The 17919-nt window shown below is 38.2% G+C and overlaps 1 protein-coding gene across 1 annotated transcript in view; it reads left to right on the forward strand.

Moving 5' to 3' along the window:
• RAD54B (RAD54 homolog B) overlaps positions 1–17663 on the forward strand; it is a 93266-nt gene extending 75603 nt beyond the window's left edge. Inside the window, exons 10-14 of the mRNA XM_032858696.1 lie at positions 788–963; positions 10175–10436; positions 11951–12017; positions 12200–12400; positions 17256–17663. Of these exons, the coding sequence (XP_032714587.1) occupies positions 788–963; positions 10175–10436; positions 11951–12017; positions 12200–12400; positions 17256–17470 (921 nt within the window). The 3' untranslated portion in view covers positions 17471–17663. The remainder of the gene's footprint in view (positions 1–787; positions 964–10174; positions 10437–11950; positions 12018–12199; positions 12401–17255) is intronic.
• Positions 17664–17919: the final 256 nt, after the last annotated feature.

Consider the following 17919-nt stretch of genomic DNA (forward strand, 5'->3'; position numbering starts at 1 on the left):
CTTGCTAGGTCTCTCTCTGTCAAATAAATAAATAAATAAATAAAATCTTTTAAAAAAATAAATGAAAAGTGATGTAGTTATTAGTAAGTGTATTTCTGGTTAAGTATTCACATGTTAGCTAGGTACTTTTGGAGGAGGAACTTCAGAGATACTGATAACCGTAAGCACTTTGGAATAAAATTATTCTAAAAACTGCTGGTAATATAAACAAAAATAGTATAGGTAAGATTACATGATTATATATCTCTGTTAACTTAGGCAGAATTATTCCTTTGTGCAGAAGAAATTGTTAAGATTGAGTAAACTCTTATGCTGGATTCTGAATATAACCCAGGAGGTGCTGTGAGATGCTCACAAATGTCGGAAAGAAAAATAACAGAGGGAAGGAGAGGAGAGAGAAAAAGAAGTACCAGTGATGAGAAATCTCAGGGTTTTGGAGAGAACCAATGTTATATCACTGTTTGGACCCCATTTTCCTCTCTTTTTTATTTCTCTGCTCTCCCTTCTCCTCTTCCCAAGGAACACATGGGCAGTAACGCTGCCCTTGTAGGATGAAGATCATCCGCACTAGTGGACTGCATCAGGGTTGCTCTGTAATTAACTCAGTGGGATGCACGTTACCTTTTTCAAAAAATGACCAAATCAGTAAGCTCTAAAGATGTACATAATAGCTAGGTTGGTCTTCTCAGGTAGCTATTCATCTTTACTTTCAACCCCATAATTTTAGCATTTTCCCCCTCCTAATTAACAAAGGTGAACCAGTGTTAACAGTTATCCTTTTGAATAGGAGAAAGAATTTAGCTCAACTTGGGATGGAAATGAAGAAAGGAGTCTCTATGAAGGCTTGGTAGATGTGTTCCCTACTGATTACAACCCTCTCATGTTTACCGAGGAAGAGTCTGGAAAACTACAGGTGCTGTTGAAGCTCTTAGCGGTTATCCATGAACTTCGTCCTACTGAAAAGTAAGAGGTCAATTTAATAAACTTGCTTGTAAATGCTCATGGAATTTTGGCTCAGGCTATGACCTTCCTTCCTCTCTTCCCTCCTTTGGGGTCATGGTCTTTATTTAAGAAAAACTAAATCTAAAGTAAATACATAATATTCACAAAAACCCAGAGATGTCTTTTGATATTTAAACACCTAATTTTTTCCTTAGTCTCTTTCAGAATCCTTTCTTTTTTTCTGGCCTTCAAATGATTACCCTTCTTTGGGGTTTCTCTGTAGCCTTGTTCTTGCTTCAAACACCCTTTCTTGGTTACTTCTGTTCCCCATCATTTCAACTCTCAGACATACAGTATTTGACCCCAAGTCTGTATCTCTTGTCCAGCCCTGCCTTCTTGTTCCCAAGTCCTCATTTCTTACTGTTCAGTGGACATCCAAATCTCTCTTGATGTCATATCAGACTTTAAGCTACAGCTATCTCCAGCATCATTATTTGCCATTGGAAACCTGATCCTTTTCCATCATTCCTTGGCTTGATGAACGGCAGCAAAATCCATGCAGAAATCTAGTTTTTCTAGACTCACTTTTCTCCTTCACTTACCCAACATTGTTAGTCACTAGATTCTATTGATTGTTATTTCTTTTTTTTTTCTTAAAGATTTTATTTATTGATTTGACAGAGATCACAAGGGGGCAGAGAGGCAGACAGAGAGAGAGGAGGAAGCAGGCTCCTCACTGAGCAGAGAGCCTTATGTGTGGCTCGATCCCAGGACCCCGGGATCATGACCTGAGCCGAAGGCAGAGGCTTAACCCATTAAGCCACCCAGGCGCCCCTGGTTGTCATTTCTTAATCGTGGACTCCACCTCTTTTCTGGTACCAAGGCTTTTGTTCTGACTCTTGTAAATAATGATTTGGGTTATGATGGTATTTTCTAAATTACTTTCCTCTTTCAACCTTATTACATATCAACATTGCCCTAAATTACATTTCTAAGATACAAATGTGAACGTATCACTTTCTTAAAAATCCTTCAAAGACTCCGGATTGTCTTCCAGGAATTTCTAAAATCTTCAGCACATTTGGCAAGACTTTTCACGATCTGGCTAATGCCTTATTTTCTGGTCTCATCTCCCACCACTCCTTCACACTTACCATGTGGTTCAGTCATACCACACTACCTACAGGTCCATCACTGGCTCTGGTTTTCACAGTCTGCTTTTACTTGTTGCAGATGCCTATACCTCCATGACCTTCACTTCTCATTCATCTGGCCAGCTTTTTCTCTTCATTAAGACTTAGCTCAGATGCTTTCTCCTTTTGGAAGACCCTGGCCTCAGACTGAGTTAGATGTCACTCTTCTTCTTTTTTTTTCTTTTTTCCAAGATTTTTATTTATTTGTGAGAGAGAGAGAGCGAGCACACAACCAGGCAGAAGTGGAGAGAGAAGCAGGCTCCCTGCCAAGTAAGGAGCCTAATGTGGGACTTGATCCCAGGACCCTGGGATCATGACCTGAGCTGAAGGCAGAGGCTTAACCCACTCAGCCCCCCAGGCGTCCCAGATGTCCCTCTTCTGTACCGCCTTTGTATCCTGTAACCACCTCTTATAGAGCTCTTCTCACATTGTATTATGATCATTAGTTTTCTTATCTATCAGTACTTATAGTACAGGGACTGTGTCTTATCTGTCTTTGTATCAAACCATGTTTGTGAATTAAGGCAAAAATACATAGAAAAGATTACAAAATAGTAATTACATTTAATTGTTAATGGATCTTGCATAACCTCTTCAGAGCATATATAATACCGTTTGAATTGTGGATATGGATGGTTTATTTTTCATAACAATGAAGGAATTAAGGAAACTTTCTGTGAAGTGTTTAATACACTTAATTAAAATGTTTTATTAGATATTTCATATGTGAATATATGCAGATTGTGGGGACATGTGGGTTGTCATTTGATTAAGCAACAAGCTCTTGATTTTGGCTTGGGTCATGATCTCAGGGTCCGAGGATTGAGTCCCGAGTTGGGCTCCACACTCAGCATGGAGTCTGTTTGAGGATTCTTTCTTTCTCTCCCTCAGTCCCTCCCCCTGCTTACTCTCTCTCTCTCTCTCTCTCTCAAATAAATAAATCGTAAAGAAATATGTGCAGATTTTGATCTAGTTTGAATTTGTGAGTGTAAACTTTTACTCAGACCTAACTATTTGCATTTTTTAAAAATTGGATCTTTTTTTCCTCTTCTGAGGAGGAGGGGATAGGTGATGGTCATTGGACAAGGAATAATGAGTGAACAGTTTTAGAGGGAACGAGAAGAGATAAGACAATATGTGTGAAAATTTATCCTTGAAATGTTGGAAGGTTTCCTTCTTGTGGTGGGGAGAAAGGAATGATGAGGAAAAGCATAATTTAGAGGTAGAGTTGGGATAGGGTCAATTTTTTTTTTTTTAAGATTTTTAAAAAATTTATTTGACAGGGCTCCTGGGTGGCTCAGTGGGTTAAAGCCTCTGCCTTCGGCTCAGGTCATGATCTCAGGGTCATGGGATCGAGCCCCGCATCGGGCTCTCTGCTCAGTAGGAAGCCTGCCTTCCTTCCCCCCTCCCCCACTCTGCCTGCCTCTCTGCCTACTTGTGATTTCTGTCTGTCAAATAAATAAATAAAATCTTTAAAAAAAATTTATTTGACAGACAGAGATCACAAGTAGGCAGAGAGAGAGAGAGAGAGAGAAGGAAGAAGGCTCCCTGCTGAGCAGAGAGCCCGATGTGGGGCTTGATCCCAGGACCCTGGGATCATGACCTGAGCCGAAGGTAGAGGCTTTAACCCACTGAGCCACCCAGGCGCCCCAGGGACAGGGTCATTTTGATTGCTTGTGGGTCCCTACGGAAACCATGTCCTGCTTTGTCCCATGGGAGAAGCTGAGGCACTTCCATCAGTGACATAGGATGGGTGTTCTGTTGCTTTATATTATCTGAAGAGATCCACAGTCCCCCTCCCCAATGCCCTTTTTACAATTGTGGTAAGATACACACAACGTAAATTTACCATCTTAACTATTTCTAAGTGTATTGTTCAGTCGTGGTAGGTTCATTCACGTTGTTGTGCAACCAATCCCCAGAACTCTTTCATCTTGCAAAACAAACTATCTAGTATCTAACAACCCCCCACCAGTCCTGCCTCCCCCTCAGCTCCTGGCAGTCACCCTTCTACTTTCTGTCTCTTTAAAATTGACTATTCCAGGTATCTCATAAAAATGGAGTCCTACAGTATATTGTCTTTCGTGACTGGATTATTTCACTTAGGTTAACATCCCCGAGCTTCATCCAGGTTGCAGCACGCATCAGATTTTCTTTCCTTTTAAAGGCTGTATAATAGCCCATTGTATGTCTTTTCCACATTTTGTTTATCCATTCATCTGTTAATGGGTGCTTGGGTTGCTTCTACCTTTCAGCTATTGTGAATAATGCTGTTGTGAACATGGGTGTACAAATATCTCTCAAGACCTGGCTTTTGGGGGCACGTGGATGGCTCAGTTGGTTAAGCGTCCATCTCTTGATCTTAGCTCAGGTCTTGATCTAAGGGTCATGAGTTTGAGCCCTGTGCTGGGGTCTATGCTGGGCATAGAGCTTACTTAAGAAAAAAAAAAAAGGACCCTGCTTTCAGTTCTTTTCAATATATACCCAAAGTGGAATTGTTGGGTTATTTGGCAATTCTTTTTAAAATTTCTTGAGGAGGCGCCTGAATGGCTCAGTTGTTTAAGTGACTGCCTTCGGCTCAGGTCATGGTCCTGGAGTCCTGGGATCGAGTCCCGCATCGGGCTCCATGCTCTGCAGGGAGTCTGCTTCTCCCTCTCATCCTCTCCTTTCTCATGCTCGCTCTCTCTCTCTCAAATAAATAAATAAAATCTTTTTTTTTTTAAGATTTTTATTTGTTTATTTCACAGACAGATCACAAGTAAGCAGAGAGGCAGGCAGAGAGAGAGAGAAGAGGAGGAGGCAGGCTCCCTGCTGAGCAGAGAGCCCGATGCGGGACTCGATCCCAGGACTCTGGGATCATGACCTGAGCCGAAGGCAGAGGCTTTAACCACTGAGCCACCCAGGTGCCCTAAATAAATAAAATCTTTAAAAAAAATTAAATTTCTTGAGGAACCACCATACTGCTTTTCATTGCAGCTATACCATTTTACATTCCCTCCAACGGTGCACAAGGTCTCTAATTTCTCCACATTTTCACAAACATTATGATCTTCTGTTTTTTTTTTTGTTTTTTTTTGGTAACAGCCATCCTAATGGATGTGAGATGGTATCTCACTGTGGTTTGAATTTCCATTTTCCTGGTGATGAGTGATGTTGGGCATCTTTTCAACTATTTGCTGGCCGTTTGTATATTTCCACTGGAGAAATGTTGAGTCAAGTCCTTTGCCATTTTCTAATTGAGTTGCTTTTCAGGTGGTGAGTTATGGCTAATTGGGTGTAGAGACCAGGCTTTCCAGGGCTGGGCTGCCTATGCACAAACATTCTAAGCCTTTAAAGATATGTAGCTAAAAGTAACAGTGTTTGGTTTCAGGGGTAGTATTAAGTCTTTGCTATAACTGCTGTGTTACCATTAACTTGAACCAAACAGTTACATTTTAGGTCTTCAGGAAGAACTCTTCTAGCACATACAGTGTTTTTGTGCAAGTTAAGATGTATTAGAACTCAGTGGAGGCATATCTGAGAACTCTTGACTTGTCTACCAAGTTTTATGGGATTTTAATTTTTTAATTTTTTAAAGATTTTATTTATTTATTTGACACAGAGAGAGAGAGATCACAAGTAGACAGAGAGGCAGGCAGAGGGAGAGGGAGAAGCAGGCTCCTTGCTGAGCAGAGAGCCCCATGTGGGGCTCGATCCCAGGACCCTGAGACCATGACCTGAGCCGAAGGCAGAGGCTTAACCCACTGAGCCACCCAGGTGCCCCTATGGAATTTTTGAAGAGGAAACTTCAACTATAAAAACATTTATTTTCCCTTCTGGTTGTTGCCTTCATGCACCTGGCTTCAAGGCTTGGCTAGCCAGAGTTAATGCTGCATTGTAGCCTCCATGCATCACTTGGAGGGAGACTCGTGCTGGGGGCCCCTTGCACTCTACCTGACTGCCTTGGCTACAGATTTCAACTGCTTTAGGGGACAGTCTCATGAACATAAAAATAATAGCCTTGTTTCAAAGTGGTATGTACTTGTGTGTGTGTGTGTGTGTGTGTATGTGTATGCGTGTGTCAGGGGGTGCTCTAGACCTCTAAAAGAGGGTTGTCTGAAATTCTTTACCAAGACAGTCACCTCTCCTGTCCATCTACATCTAACCTTGTAAGAACTTGGGGGAAAATATTAAGCCAGATTTTTTTTCTGTTTAGTGAAGTTGTATCGGAAAAAACTATGTTTAGATAGTGTTATTCATCCGTGTGCTGTTGCCAGGTGAACTGGGAAAACTTTCAGGCCCTAAAGCCTCCATCTTGCCCACCCTGGGACATTACCAGAGGCTCTCAGTCTTGTCACAGTAAAAGAATTTGGGACAGTCTAGATACAGTGGTTAAGCAATATAAGTAAAGAGTTTTTAAAGTGAGAGTTCACTCTGGAGATGTTAAAGTGGGTGAACTCAAGGGAGAAGTTTGGATTTCTGTCTTTTATTGACAATTGTCATCTGAGGGGTAGAGCATTTATTATTTGGAGAGGGGATTTCTTTGGGAGCAGGATTTCCCACCTTTTCTCCCTTACCTGTCAGGTTCTCAGACCTTCGTCTTGGCCTGTCTCGTTTGATCTGGCTTCTTGTGGCTTTGTTTGTGGAATGTTGCTAGGTTACTAGCTTTCCTGGTAACAAGTCTTGACCGCTCCCCGCCCACTCGGTTCCCCCAACCTTTGCTGGCCTCCAGGCACCTAAAAAGCCTGTTAAAGCCTAACTAACTGCTTTCTGTAACAGTAATAGAAGAGAAAGAAGAAGAAGAAGAAAAAATGATTGAAATAATAGTATAGGAATTGTGGTAGATTGCAAAAATGGTTAAGTTCTCCTCCATGTATCCATGTTCCTTTGCTAGATAATTTTGAGTGATTTCCCACTGTGACTCTGAGCTCAGCCATATGATTTGCATTGGACCATGCAATGTTGGCAAATGTAGCACAAAAAGGAACTTGCAGAGATTTTGTGCACTGGGGCTCATCTTCCCTTGGGTTCCTGGAGCATTTCTGTCACCATGTGACTAAGCCTTGGCTAGCATGGTGAGGAGGTCAGCCGGTCCCCAGTTGACCAGGCAGCTCACTGCAGATTCTTGAGTCAGCCTAGCCACAACTAGCAGAGGAACCTGTTAGCTGTGTCCAGCCTAAATTGCCCAACTCCTGTTATTATTTATTTATTTTTTAAAAATAGGCTCCATGTGCAGGGTGGAACCTAGTATGGGGCTTGAACTCATGACCCTGAGATCAAGACCTGAGCTGAGATCAAGAGTCAGACACTCAACTGACTGAGCCACCCAAAAAAACAAAATTCAAACAAGTAAGTTTGAAGATCTAATTGACTTTTATTCATGAATCAGGCAGCATCCCATCTAGCAAGAAAGTAGAGAAGAGCTCTGCTGAGCTTAACTAACGAAAAGGTTTTGAAGGCAGAAAGGAGGGTGGGAAGGAATTTATTAGCAAGGAATGCATTATTTAAGCAGGGTTGCCATCCCAAGGGTAGAGGAAGGGATCTATCAGTAAATTTCCTAGTATAGACCAGAAAATTCCGTGTAGACTGGTTGAAGGTTACAGTCCTGAGGGACTTGCAACTGCAATTAGGTTAGTTATTAAGTCTTGGTTTCTGACTCCAGGTCTTGACCTAAGTGATGCTGTTTTGGGGTGGGTGTTCTTTTTAATACTACAGTTTTTGAGCTAAATATAAAAGAAATGGTTTTTATTTGAAGACACTGAATTTTGGGATGGTTTGTTATATAGCAAAAAGTAACTGGTACAGAAATACAAATCGAAAATGTTGGATTATCCATTCCTTCTTAACATAGATCATTTAAAAAATTTTAACTTTAAAATTTGCTTTATTTTTTAGATTTCTACTGCTAATAATGTATATATGTAGAGGAAATATTCTTGACTTTATTATTTTTTTTGCTTAATTATTGAACTTCAGTTATTGTAATAAATACTAGTTTTACTTTTTATATTATTTTATGGTTTAAAATTTTATTTTTTGAGATGTTAAAAGGCTCCTAATAAAGCAGAAGTCCCCAGTTCCTCTCTCCCTCTGCCTCCAGTTTCTCAGTACAACGGCCAGCTCGCCCAGTGTGTTGACAGCTCAGTGCTGTTTCCTGGGTTTCACTGTAGTAGCTTCCTAAGAAAGAAGAGATGGAAGGTAAATCATTTTTACTTCCTGTGTGTCTGAAACTTAGTACTTGACTGACAACTTCATGTAGTTGTAAAATTCTAAAGTGAAATAGTCTTCTCTTAGAATTTTGAAGGGAGTACTTTACATATCTTCTAGCTTTCCAAGTTGAGAAGTATGATGCCTTTCTGATTTTCATTCTTTGCATGTGACTTGTATTTTCAAAGTCCAGAGTGCTAATCATTACACCATGGAACCACCACAACTTGTATTTTCTTCATGAAAGCTCTAGCAGCTTCTTTTTCATTTCTCGTGCTTTGAGTTACAATCTTGATGTGCCTTAATATGGATCATTTTTTCATTTATTGAGCTGGGTACTTTAGTAGGTCCTTTCAATCTGAAGACTTCATGTCTAGGAAATATTTTCTTTCTCTCAAAACAATTTCTTTTGTTTTCTTTGGAATTTTTGTCAGGTATTGAACCTCATTAACTGATTCTCTAATTCTTTTATCTTTTTTCTCCTAATGGATATCACTTTTTTTTTTTAAGATTTTATTTACTTATTAAAAAGAGAGCACGAGCAGGGCAGAGGCACAGAGGAAGAGGGAGAAACAGACTCCTTGCTGAACAGGGAGCCCATTGGGGGCTCAGTGTCAGGACTCTGAATTCACGACCTGAGCCAAAGACAGATACGTTACTGACTGAGCCACCCATGTGCTCCATCACTTTTTAATTTTTTCATCTTTTGCCTGGCATCATCTCTTTTTACTGTGTTCCAACTCTCCTGTTAAATTTTTATTTTGGTTGTCATTTAAAGTTTCTAAGATATTTTCTTATTCTTGATTGTTCTTTTTTATTGCCTCCTCTTCCTGTGAATGCCTTTTCTTACTGGAGGATATTAATTATTTTCTTAAAGTTGTCTCCTCTTTCCTCCATTGCTCTGTTTTATACAGGTTTCTTCTTTTCTGTTTATTTCTTTTGGTTTCTATTTTTCATCTTGGAGCCACACCTCAAATAGTTGTTGGTCCTTGGTGTTCATTCATATTTAAGAGTGATGCAGTAAAACATTAATTGAACACTCTGTGTATTGGGGCAGGGGTGGTTGATTGGTGGTCCTTCCTGGGTAATTAGGCGGTGAGCTGGCTGGACCTTTTCTCTGTGGTCATTTAAATCATCCCAGAGATGAATCTTCCAGTACCATCTTTTTGGGGGTGGGATGTGAGAGGGATGTCAATGCTATAGGTATTCTGGGAGTTGGCAGTAAAACGGAACTGCAATCTTCATTTTGATTTGTTACTATATCCTTTCCTTCTAGAGTCCCCTGGTCTCAGTTTTCTTTGGTTTCTTACTTCAGAGAATAAACACACTAGATGAGAAAGAATAGTTAGTTGGTTACATGGGAGTAGTGGGTGGGTTCCAGTGCTCTTATAATAGCTGTAGTCTAAACTCCTTCCTCCTGAGGTGTCTTAAGATTCTCCGACGTGAATAAACTTGCACTTTTTTTTTTAATTAGAATCTCCTTCTTTGGGTTTTACATTCTCTATACTCCCTAAGCAGGTCACTATTCCATTTCTCTCTATTTTCACATATAAATATCTCCTTGTTTTATCAAAGACCCAGTTATTTCTCTTTCTCATTTTGTTGTTTTTAGGGTGGCTTCAGAGAGATGAAGAAAGCAGAAAGGGCTTTATTCCATATTTTAAAGCTGGAAGTCTCTTAGATGTTGATATAAAAATTGAATTTGAAGGAGAACCTGTGTTTTAATTATACAAGGTCATTGCTGCATGTTTTATAAATATCACTGATAGTATCACTGTAGTATTTTCCTTCAGTTAAAAAATCTAATATTGCTTTAAAACTGTATATAAAGACTCTTTCTTTTTGATTTCCAGGGTGGTGTTGGTATCCAACTATACACAAACCTTGAATATTCTACAAGAAGTATGCAAGCGTCATGGATATACTTATACGAGGCTTGATGGACAAACACCAGTCTTTGAAAGACAGAAAATTGTTGATGGCTTTAATAGTAAATACTCTTCTGATTTTATTTTTTTGTTAAGTTCCAAAGCTGGTGGTGTGGGACTTAACCTCATTGGAGGATCTCACTTAATTCTCTATGACATTGATTGGAATCCAGCCATTGATATCCAGGTATGACTATTTGTGCATTAGAGAAACAGTATAGAAAGCAAACTGGGCATCCTGTTCCTGCTGGGGATTATGAGGTATGAAGCCGATGGTGATAACTGCTGCGTGGTAGGGCCTTACTTTCTTTTAGGCACTCTGCTAAATGCTTTACATCTATTTAATCTTCACCATAGTCTGCAAGTGTGGATATTATTAGCCCTAGTTTACAGATAAAGAGATGGAAGCTTGTTCTGAGCCACATAGCTTATGAGAGGCAGGGCCAGGATTCAGACCCAAACTTGTGTATCTCTGGTCTGTACTTCACTGCAAAGTTGGGCCTTTGGGATGCCCATGACTACTAGGGAAAGACAATAATGTGTTGTAGATGCTATTATCAGTGTTTGTGCAGGGTATAGTAAAGATATTAAGCTAGCTTATGGAGGAAAATATTTTAGAAGGAGCTTTTGGTTTTCTTTAGAATACAGTCCATCGGCATGTACCTTCAGATTTCTACCTATGGATTTGCACCTCATTTGGTATCTGTGTTGGGGAACCTGAAGACAAACTAGTGATTACTAGAAAGACTCATAGAACCAAGAAAAACAGCTATCCTCATAGTTATTGTTTATTACAGTGAAAGGATACAGTCTAAAATCAGTAAAGGTAAAAGGCACATGGGGATTTCAGGACACACGAGGCACAAGCTTCCAGTTGTCCTCATCCACTGACATTGTATGGATAATACTTAATTCTGCCAGCATCCATGAGTGACAACACCTGTTGAAGTACTGCCATCCAGAGAATTTTGCTCAAGTCTTGGTGTCCAGAGATTTTGTTGGAGGTTGGAGTACCAGTGTGACTGACTAAGTTGCTCAGTCTCCACCTCCACAGGTCAAATTGTCCCAAGGTCCCCACCTCAGTCACATTGTTAGCAGAAACTATCTTCTGTGGCCCAAGGCCTCAGTTAAACTAAGGTGCTCTTATCAGGCAGGATATCACAGGGGCTTAGAGTTTATCCCCAGGATAAACTGGTGGTGGTGAAATAAGCTGGTGGAAGGTGAGACTTGTCTTTAGAGTGTGTGGGGTTTGAACACTAGCTCTCTACACTATCACTAATAAATTGTGAAACCACAGGAATCTACCTATAGCCTGAATTGATTAGGTATCCTAGGGATTCCTTAGGATTAAGTCAGTAACTACTTGGACTGGGAAGAAACCCTCCACGTCCACGCTGTACTTGGTTCTTTGCATTCTTGCTGTCCAAACTTGCTGTCCTAGTCTTTGATGCAGCTAGATGCTCTCACTGTTGTGTGAGACACCCTGCAACTATTTTATGACAGTGTGTGTTTACCCATCCCTTTCTTTATCCCAGGAGAAAAATGTGAGGTGGGGAATGCTTGGGTATGCTGGGCTTTGTTTTCTGAAGCTTTAAGTAAGATCTAGAATTCCTAATCTTAGGTGTCTTAATACATATTGCTTATGTGAACAGGGTTATTGGTTCCTACTGTATTCTCTGAATTCTCATTTATTTTCTACAGGCGATGTCTAGAGTATGGAGAGATGGTCAGAAACATCCTGTACATATTTACAGACTCCTAACCACAGGTAATAACCCTTCAGTGTGGGAAAAAAATGTAGTCTCTTTGAATAATCAAACAAAAATTTGTGCTTTGTGCTTTGAGATCAGGAATATTGTTATTAATTAACTAGTATGCTAACATGTTTTACCCTACAAAAATAACAGACTTAAAGATCTGAAGGAAATAGAATCAATGTTTTCTCTTTAGGTACAATAGAAGAAAAGATTTATCAAAGACAGATCAGCAAGCAGGATCTTTCTGGGGCAGTCGTAGACCTAACCAAGACATCTGAACATATCCAGTTTTCAGTAGAGGAGCTAAAAAATTTGTTCACCTTACATGAAAGTTCACATTGTGTTACTCATGACCTGCTTGACTGTGAATGTATAGGAGACAAAGATGGCACAGGTTAGTTGTATTTTAATTGTGTTATGATGGTGAAGTTAATTTCTTTCTCTTTGGCATTTGAAAACATTTAAATACAGAGTAACTAAAATATTTACCATTGGCATTTGTTAGTTTTCTTTTTTTCCTCATGTCATAGGGTACTTGTCAGATGGGTATTTTTTTTTTTTTTTTAAGATTTTATTTATTTGAAAAAAAAATTATTTATTTATTTGAGAGAGACAGAAAGCATGGGCGGTGGGGAGAGTCCGAGGGAGGAGCAGACTTCCTGCTGAGCTTGGAGCCTGATGTGGGAACTTGATCCTCTGACTCAAGATCATAACCTGAACTGAAGGCTATTGCTTAACCAACTGAACCACCCAGGCACCCTACTGCCAGATGGGTATTTGAGAAAATATTAAGTAGAACCTTATTATTTATCTCAATTTAGCTGCTTCTCAATTAGTTTTAAACAATTTAACTTGTTTAGGAGAATCTTTTAAAACCTGGAATAATGACTTTGGAATTAACAAAAATGTTTTTAATCCTTATTTCTCTTTCACCTGACAAAATCCTACTGTGTGTTAATTTTGTGTAGAACTCATTCGTAATGGGGTCATCCTTTCTGAGGCAGTTAGCATGGAACTTCTCATTACTTGAGAAACTCCTAGTGCTGCTCAAGTGAGGCGGAGATCACCAACCCTCCAGAGTTGACACTGTTCAGATAGGAACTGGATTGGGAGTAGGACTTGAGCAAGTAGTGACTAGTACCTGAAAGTCACTTGGTAAATTGCATTGAAAAGGTTTAAGAAGGGGGCGCCTGGGTGGCTCAGTGGGTTAAGCATCTGTCTTCGGCTCAGATCATGATCCTATGGTCCTGGGATCTAGCTCTGTGGCGGGCTTCCTGCTCAGCAGGGGGTCTGCTTCTCCTTCTTTGCCCATGCTTTCTCTCTCTGTCTCTCTCAGATAAATAAATAAAATCTTAAAAGAAAAATGGTTTAAGAAGGTAGACTGAGGTGAAAGAATTTTTATTTTATATAAGTCAACATTTGATTCATATGCTTTTTCTATTTTAATAATCTCTGCTCTTATTTTCTTTTCATTTTCCTTGTATTTACTCTAATGTCCTTTTTCTTATTGTTCAACTTGAGTGTTTAGCTTGATGATTTTCAGTCTTCTTTTCTACAATGGGTATTTAAGGCTGTACATTTTCCTCTAAGTTGAATCTCATTACTCTGATATGCAGTTCTAAGTGTTTTCTATTTTCCATTATGATCTCTTCTTTGACTCACGCATTAAAAGTATGTTTTAAATGTGTTTTAGTTTTTGTTATTGTGTTCTAGCTACTGCAGAGTAGTCAGAAATATGGTAACTATAGAGACATGGTATATGGTCAGTTTGTAAATGTTTCTTTCTTTCTTTCCTTTTTTTTTTTTTTTAAGATTTTATTTATTTTAGAGAGGGAGAGAGAGAATGTGTGAGGGGGCAAGAAGGGGCAGGGGTAGAAGTAGAGAGAGAATCTCAAGCAGACTCCACACTCAGTGAGGAGCCCTCTCACGACTCTGAGATCATGACCTAAGCTGAAATCTAGAGTGAGATGTTTAACTAACTGACTGAGCCACGCAGGCACCCCATAAATGTTTCTTTTGTGCATGAAAACCATGTGTATTCTCTCAATTACTTAGATTAGAGTTATGCCATATTAGTCAAATTTTCTGATGCCAAAGGAATTTTTTCTTATTTTACAGATTTAAAAATTTACAATTTTAGCTTATAAATTGCTAATATATTTAGTGGTTCAACTGTTTATAAAATGTATATGGTAAAAAACCTTCTACATTACTCTCATCTGCCTAATTTCTAGCCCTTTTATCCAATAACCATTATTAGTTTTTTGTGTATCCTTCTAGATATGTTTTTATGCTCATGCAAGGAACTCTAAATATATATTCTTACCCACTTTTCCCACCAGTAAAGGGTAGCATAGGGAATAGGTATAGTTCTGTAGCTTTTTAACTTAATAGTATATCTTGAGATCTTTCTATATCATTATAGAAAATTTCCTCATTCTTTTTTTTCCTATATAATCCTTCATTGTATTTATATACCATAATTCATTTACCTGTCCCCCACAGGTGTAATTAGGTATAATTATAGGTATAATTAGGTATACTAATTAAGTTCTTTCCAGTCAGCATATATCTTTATTCATACATCTTTTTCCATATGTTTATCTGTAAGGTAAATTAACAGTGTTGTTGGGTCACAGAATGTGTATATTTGTAATTTTAACAGATAGTGCCAAAATGCCCTCCACTGGGGGTTGTATCCTTTATTTATTTAATTTTTTTTTTGGTATCAAATTTTTATTTACATTCTAGTTAGTTAACATATAGGGTAATACTGGTTTCAGGAGTAGAATTTAGTGATTCATTACTTACATACAATACCCAGGGCTCATCATGGGTGCCCTCCATTGGGGGTTGTACCCCACCAACAATAGACTAAAATGACTATTTCTCCACAGCTTTGTCAGTTGAGTACATTATCAAATGTTTGAATTTTTCTATCTGATGGTAAAAAAATAATGCATTGGTCTAGCCTTAATTTGCTTTCCTCTTACTATGAGTGAAGTTGAGCATTTTTTCTTAAATTTAAGAGCCTTCCTTTATATGAAGCATCTGTTCATATCATTTGCCCATTTTTCTATTAATAACCTAATTTGTTATTAGATATATTTGTAATTGAAAGAAATATGTTAAAATCTTACAGTATGATAGTGGATCTGTCAAAATTTCTTGCTAATCAACATTTGCTCTGTATATTTTTTATCTTCTTTGTGAATTTTTTAAATTTTGGTTTATTTTATTAGTAGGTAGTGATTTCTTTATCCTTAATACCTTTTGCTTTCATTTATCTTAAGTTTGTATATTATACTGGCTTTCTTTATGGTATTTATCTGGTGTATCTTTTGCCCTTCTTTTGTCTTAAGTATGTCTGTGTCCTTATGTTTTAGTTATTTCTCTTGTTAATAGCATAAAGATGGACTTTCTTTTTTCCAGTCTCATGTTTCAACTAGAACATTTAGTCTGTTTACATTTATTATAATTAATGACATATTTTGATTCACTTCTGTCTTTTTGTGTTGTTTTTTTTCCAGCAAAGGCCTACTGGTTCACTCTCAATCTTTGATTTTTCAAAGTGTATTTGCTTTTTTCTCTCTCTCAAATGCTGTCTTTGCTAGGTGTACAATTCTAGTCAATGGGGTTTTTTGTTTTTACTTTTGTTTTGTTAGTACTTTGAAGGTATTATCCTACTCTCTTCTAGATTCTTAAAGTAATGTTGTCATCTCTTATGACCTCAATGATTTTGTACATTGGCAGGATTTAGATATTAAGGAAAGACAGTTTTTTAAAGTGTGATAAAATTTAAAAAGAAGTCTTTATCTTTTAGAAATGCAAAGTGAAATATTTATAGTTGATATATACTACATATTTATTTCATAATAATAATATGGAAGTAGAGAAAGCAGAGTTTAAATAAAACAAAATTGGCTATTAGTTGATAGTTCCTGAAGGTCGGGTACATACATTTCTATCTTGTTAACTTTTATATTTGAAATTTCCCATGAGTAAAAAGTTTAAAAAAAAACCTTTCAAGAGCTTCCATTGCTCTTAAGACTAGAGACTAAAGTCTTTAAAGTGGTTAGTTAGGGTGGGGTTAAGTGCTATAATAGGAAACTCAAAAAGCACAGTGGCCTACCACAGTAGAAGTATATTTCTCATGTAGCAGGGCGCATAATAGTAACGTAGGGCACAACTTTCTCTAAGGTGATTTGGTGATCCAGGCTTCCTCCTCTTTGGGTTCTACCATCCTACCATCCCCATAGGCCTTAGAGTTCCCTGCTGGGATCCCTGCATCTTGCAGCCAGCAGGTAAGAGAAGAGAAAAGGTAGAAAACCACATGGTGTGGGGGATTTTTCTAGGCCAGACCTAGAAGTGACACAGAGCATGTCTAGCCACATTCCATAGGCCAGACTCAGTGGTTGCATCTAACTGTAGGGGAGACTGGGAAATGTGGCTAAGTGCCCTGGAGGAAAGAGATATGGATTATTGAATAACTACTAGCTTCTGCCATTCTTGATTTGCTCACAGTGTTTTGCATTATCCAGCCCTTGAACACACACCTCACCCTTTACTATTGAGCTTCATCTATGCTCTCTGGGCTCTAGTTGCACTGGGCTCCTGTCAGTTCCTCGACCGTAGCCTTTGCAGGTCCTTCTCCTGGAATGCTTTACCTCCTTTCCCAATCTGGTTCTTGCCTTCTAATCTTTCATATATTAATAAAACAAGTCAGTTTTTCTGATATGTGCTGAGTTCCCTGTATTTTAATTCCATACCCTTACCACTGTTTGTAATTCAATTCCACAGTCCCTTGTCTTCAATTTTGAAATCTAGAAAGACCAAAAGTTGTTCTTTTCTTCATAAATTTGCAACAGATTTATTTGGTGGCAAAAACCTTACCTAAATTGATGGGAATTTATCAGTAGTCATTAACCCATTTCATGACTATTCATATGACTTGCTGCAGAACATTAATGAATTTGATTATGGGGTGCCGTCCCACATTATTCTAATTATATTCTGAATTGAGAAACATAGCTGGCCCCAAAGGTTTTAGATAAGGGATTGTGACCTGCGGTACATCTGTTGGATGATTATTTGTTTAATGAATCTCTCACTAGATCACAAGTTCCTTGAAGTCAGAGACCAAAATGTAATAAATTATATAAACTCATTATGTGATAAAATAAAAAAGTATTGTTTATAGTAGAGTATTGATTGACCTAAGGATTTTCTCATTGTTTTACTTACTACAGGTGATTCACTGGAAAAATTCCCCACCTCTAGAAATTGTCAGCTTGGTCCACATCAGAAGCCCAACTCTCTGAAACCTCTCTCCATGTCACAGCTGAAACAATGGAAACATTTTTCTGGAGATCATTTAAATCTTGCAGATCCTTTTCTTGAAAGAATAAGAGAAAATGTCTCCTTCTTTTTTCAGAATATAACTAATCAAAGTACTGCTATATAAGGAAAGATTACTTCATGACCTTCCCTTGCTCCCCTCTTTAAAAAAGTTAACATAGTAATTAAATATAATTTTTGAAAACTAGTAGAATTATTTAAATTATAATATGTTTTGTTGCAAAATGTATCATAGTTTTGATACAACCTAAACTTGAGTTGTTTAATTTTTTTGTATGTGTTCTTCAATGTTGAAACATTAAAAATAAATTCTGTCATCATGTAACTATTCATTAGTATTCCATAATTAATGCACTTTTATTAAATACCCATTAAGGAATTTTCATAAGGAATATAAAAAGGTAAAATACCTAGTCCCCGTCTTTGGGAAATCCAATCTACTTAGGAATATTAGACATAGATGTGTGAGATCAGTTTCAACTATAGCTCAAGGGAGAAAGAGATCAGACTAGCAGAGGCTGAGTGTAAGAGTTGCTTCAGGGCAGTTTGAGTGAG

The sequence above is a fragment of the Lontra canadensis genome, unplaced genomic scaffold, assembly GCF_010015895.1.
Source record: "Lontra canadensis isolate GAN:19392208 unplaced genomic scaffold, GSC_riverotter_1.0 scaffold15, whole genome shotgun sequence".
NCBI classification, from domain to species: Eukaryota; Metazoa; Chordata; class Mammalia; order Carnivora; family Mustelidae; genus Lontra; species Lontra canadensis.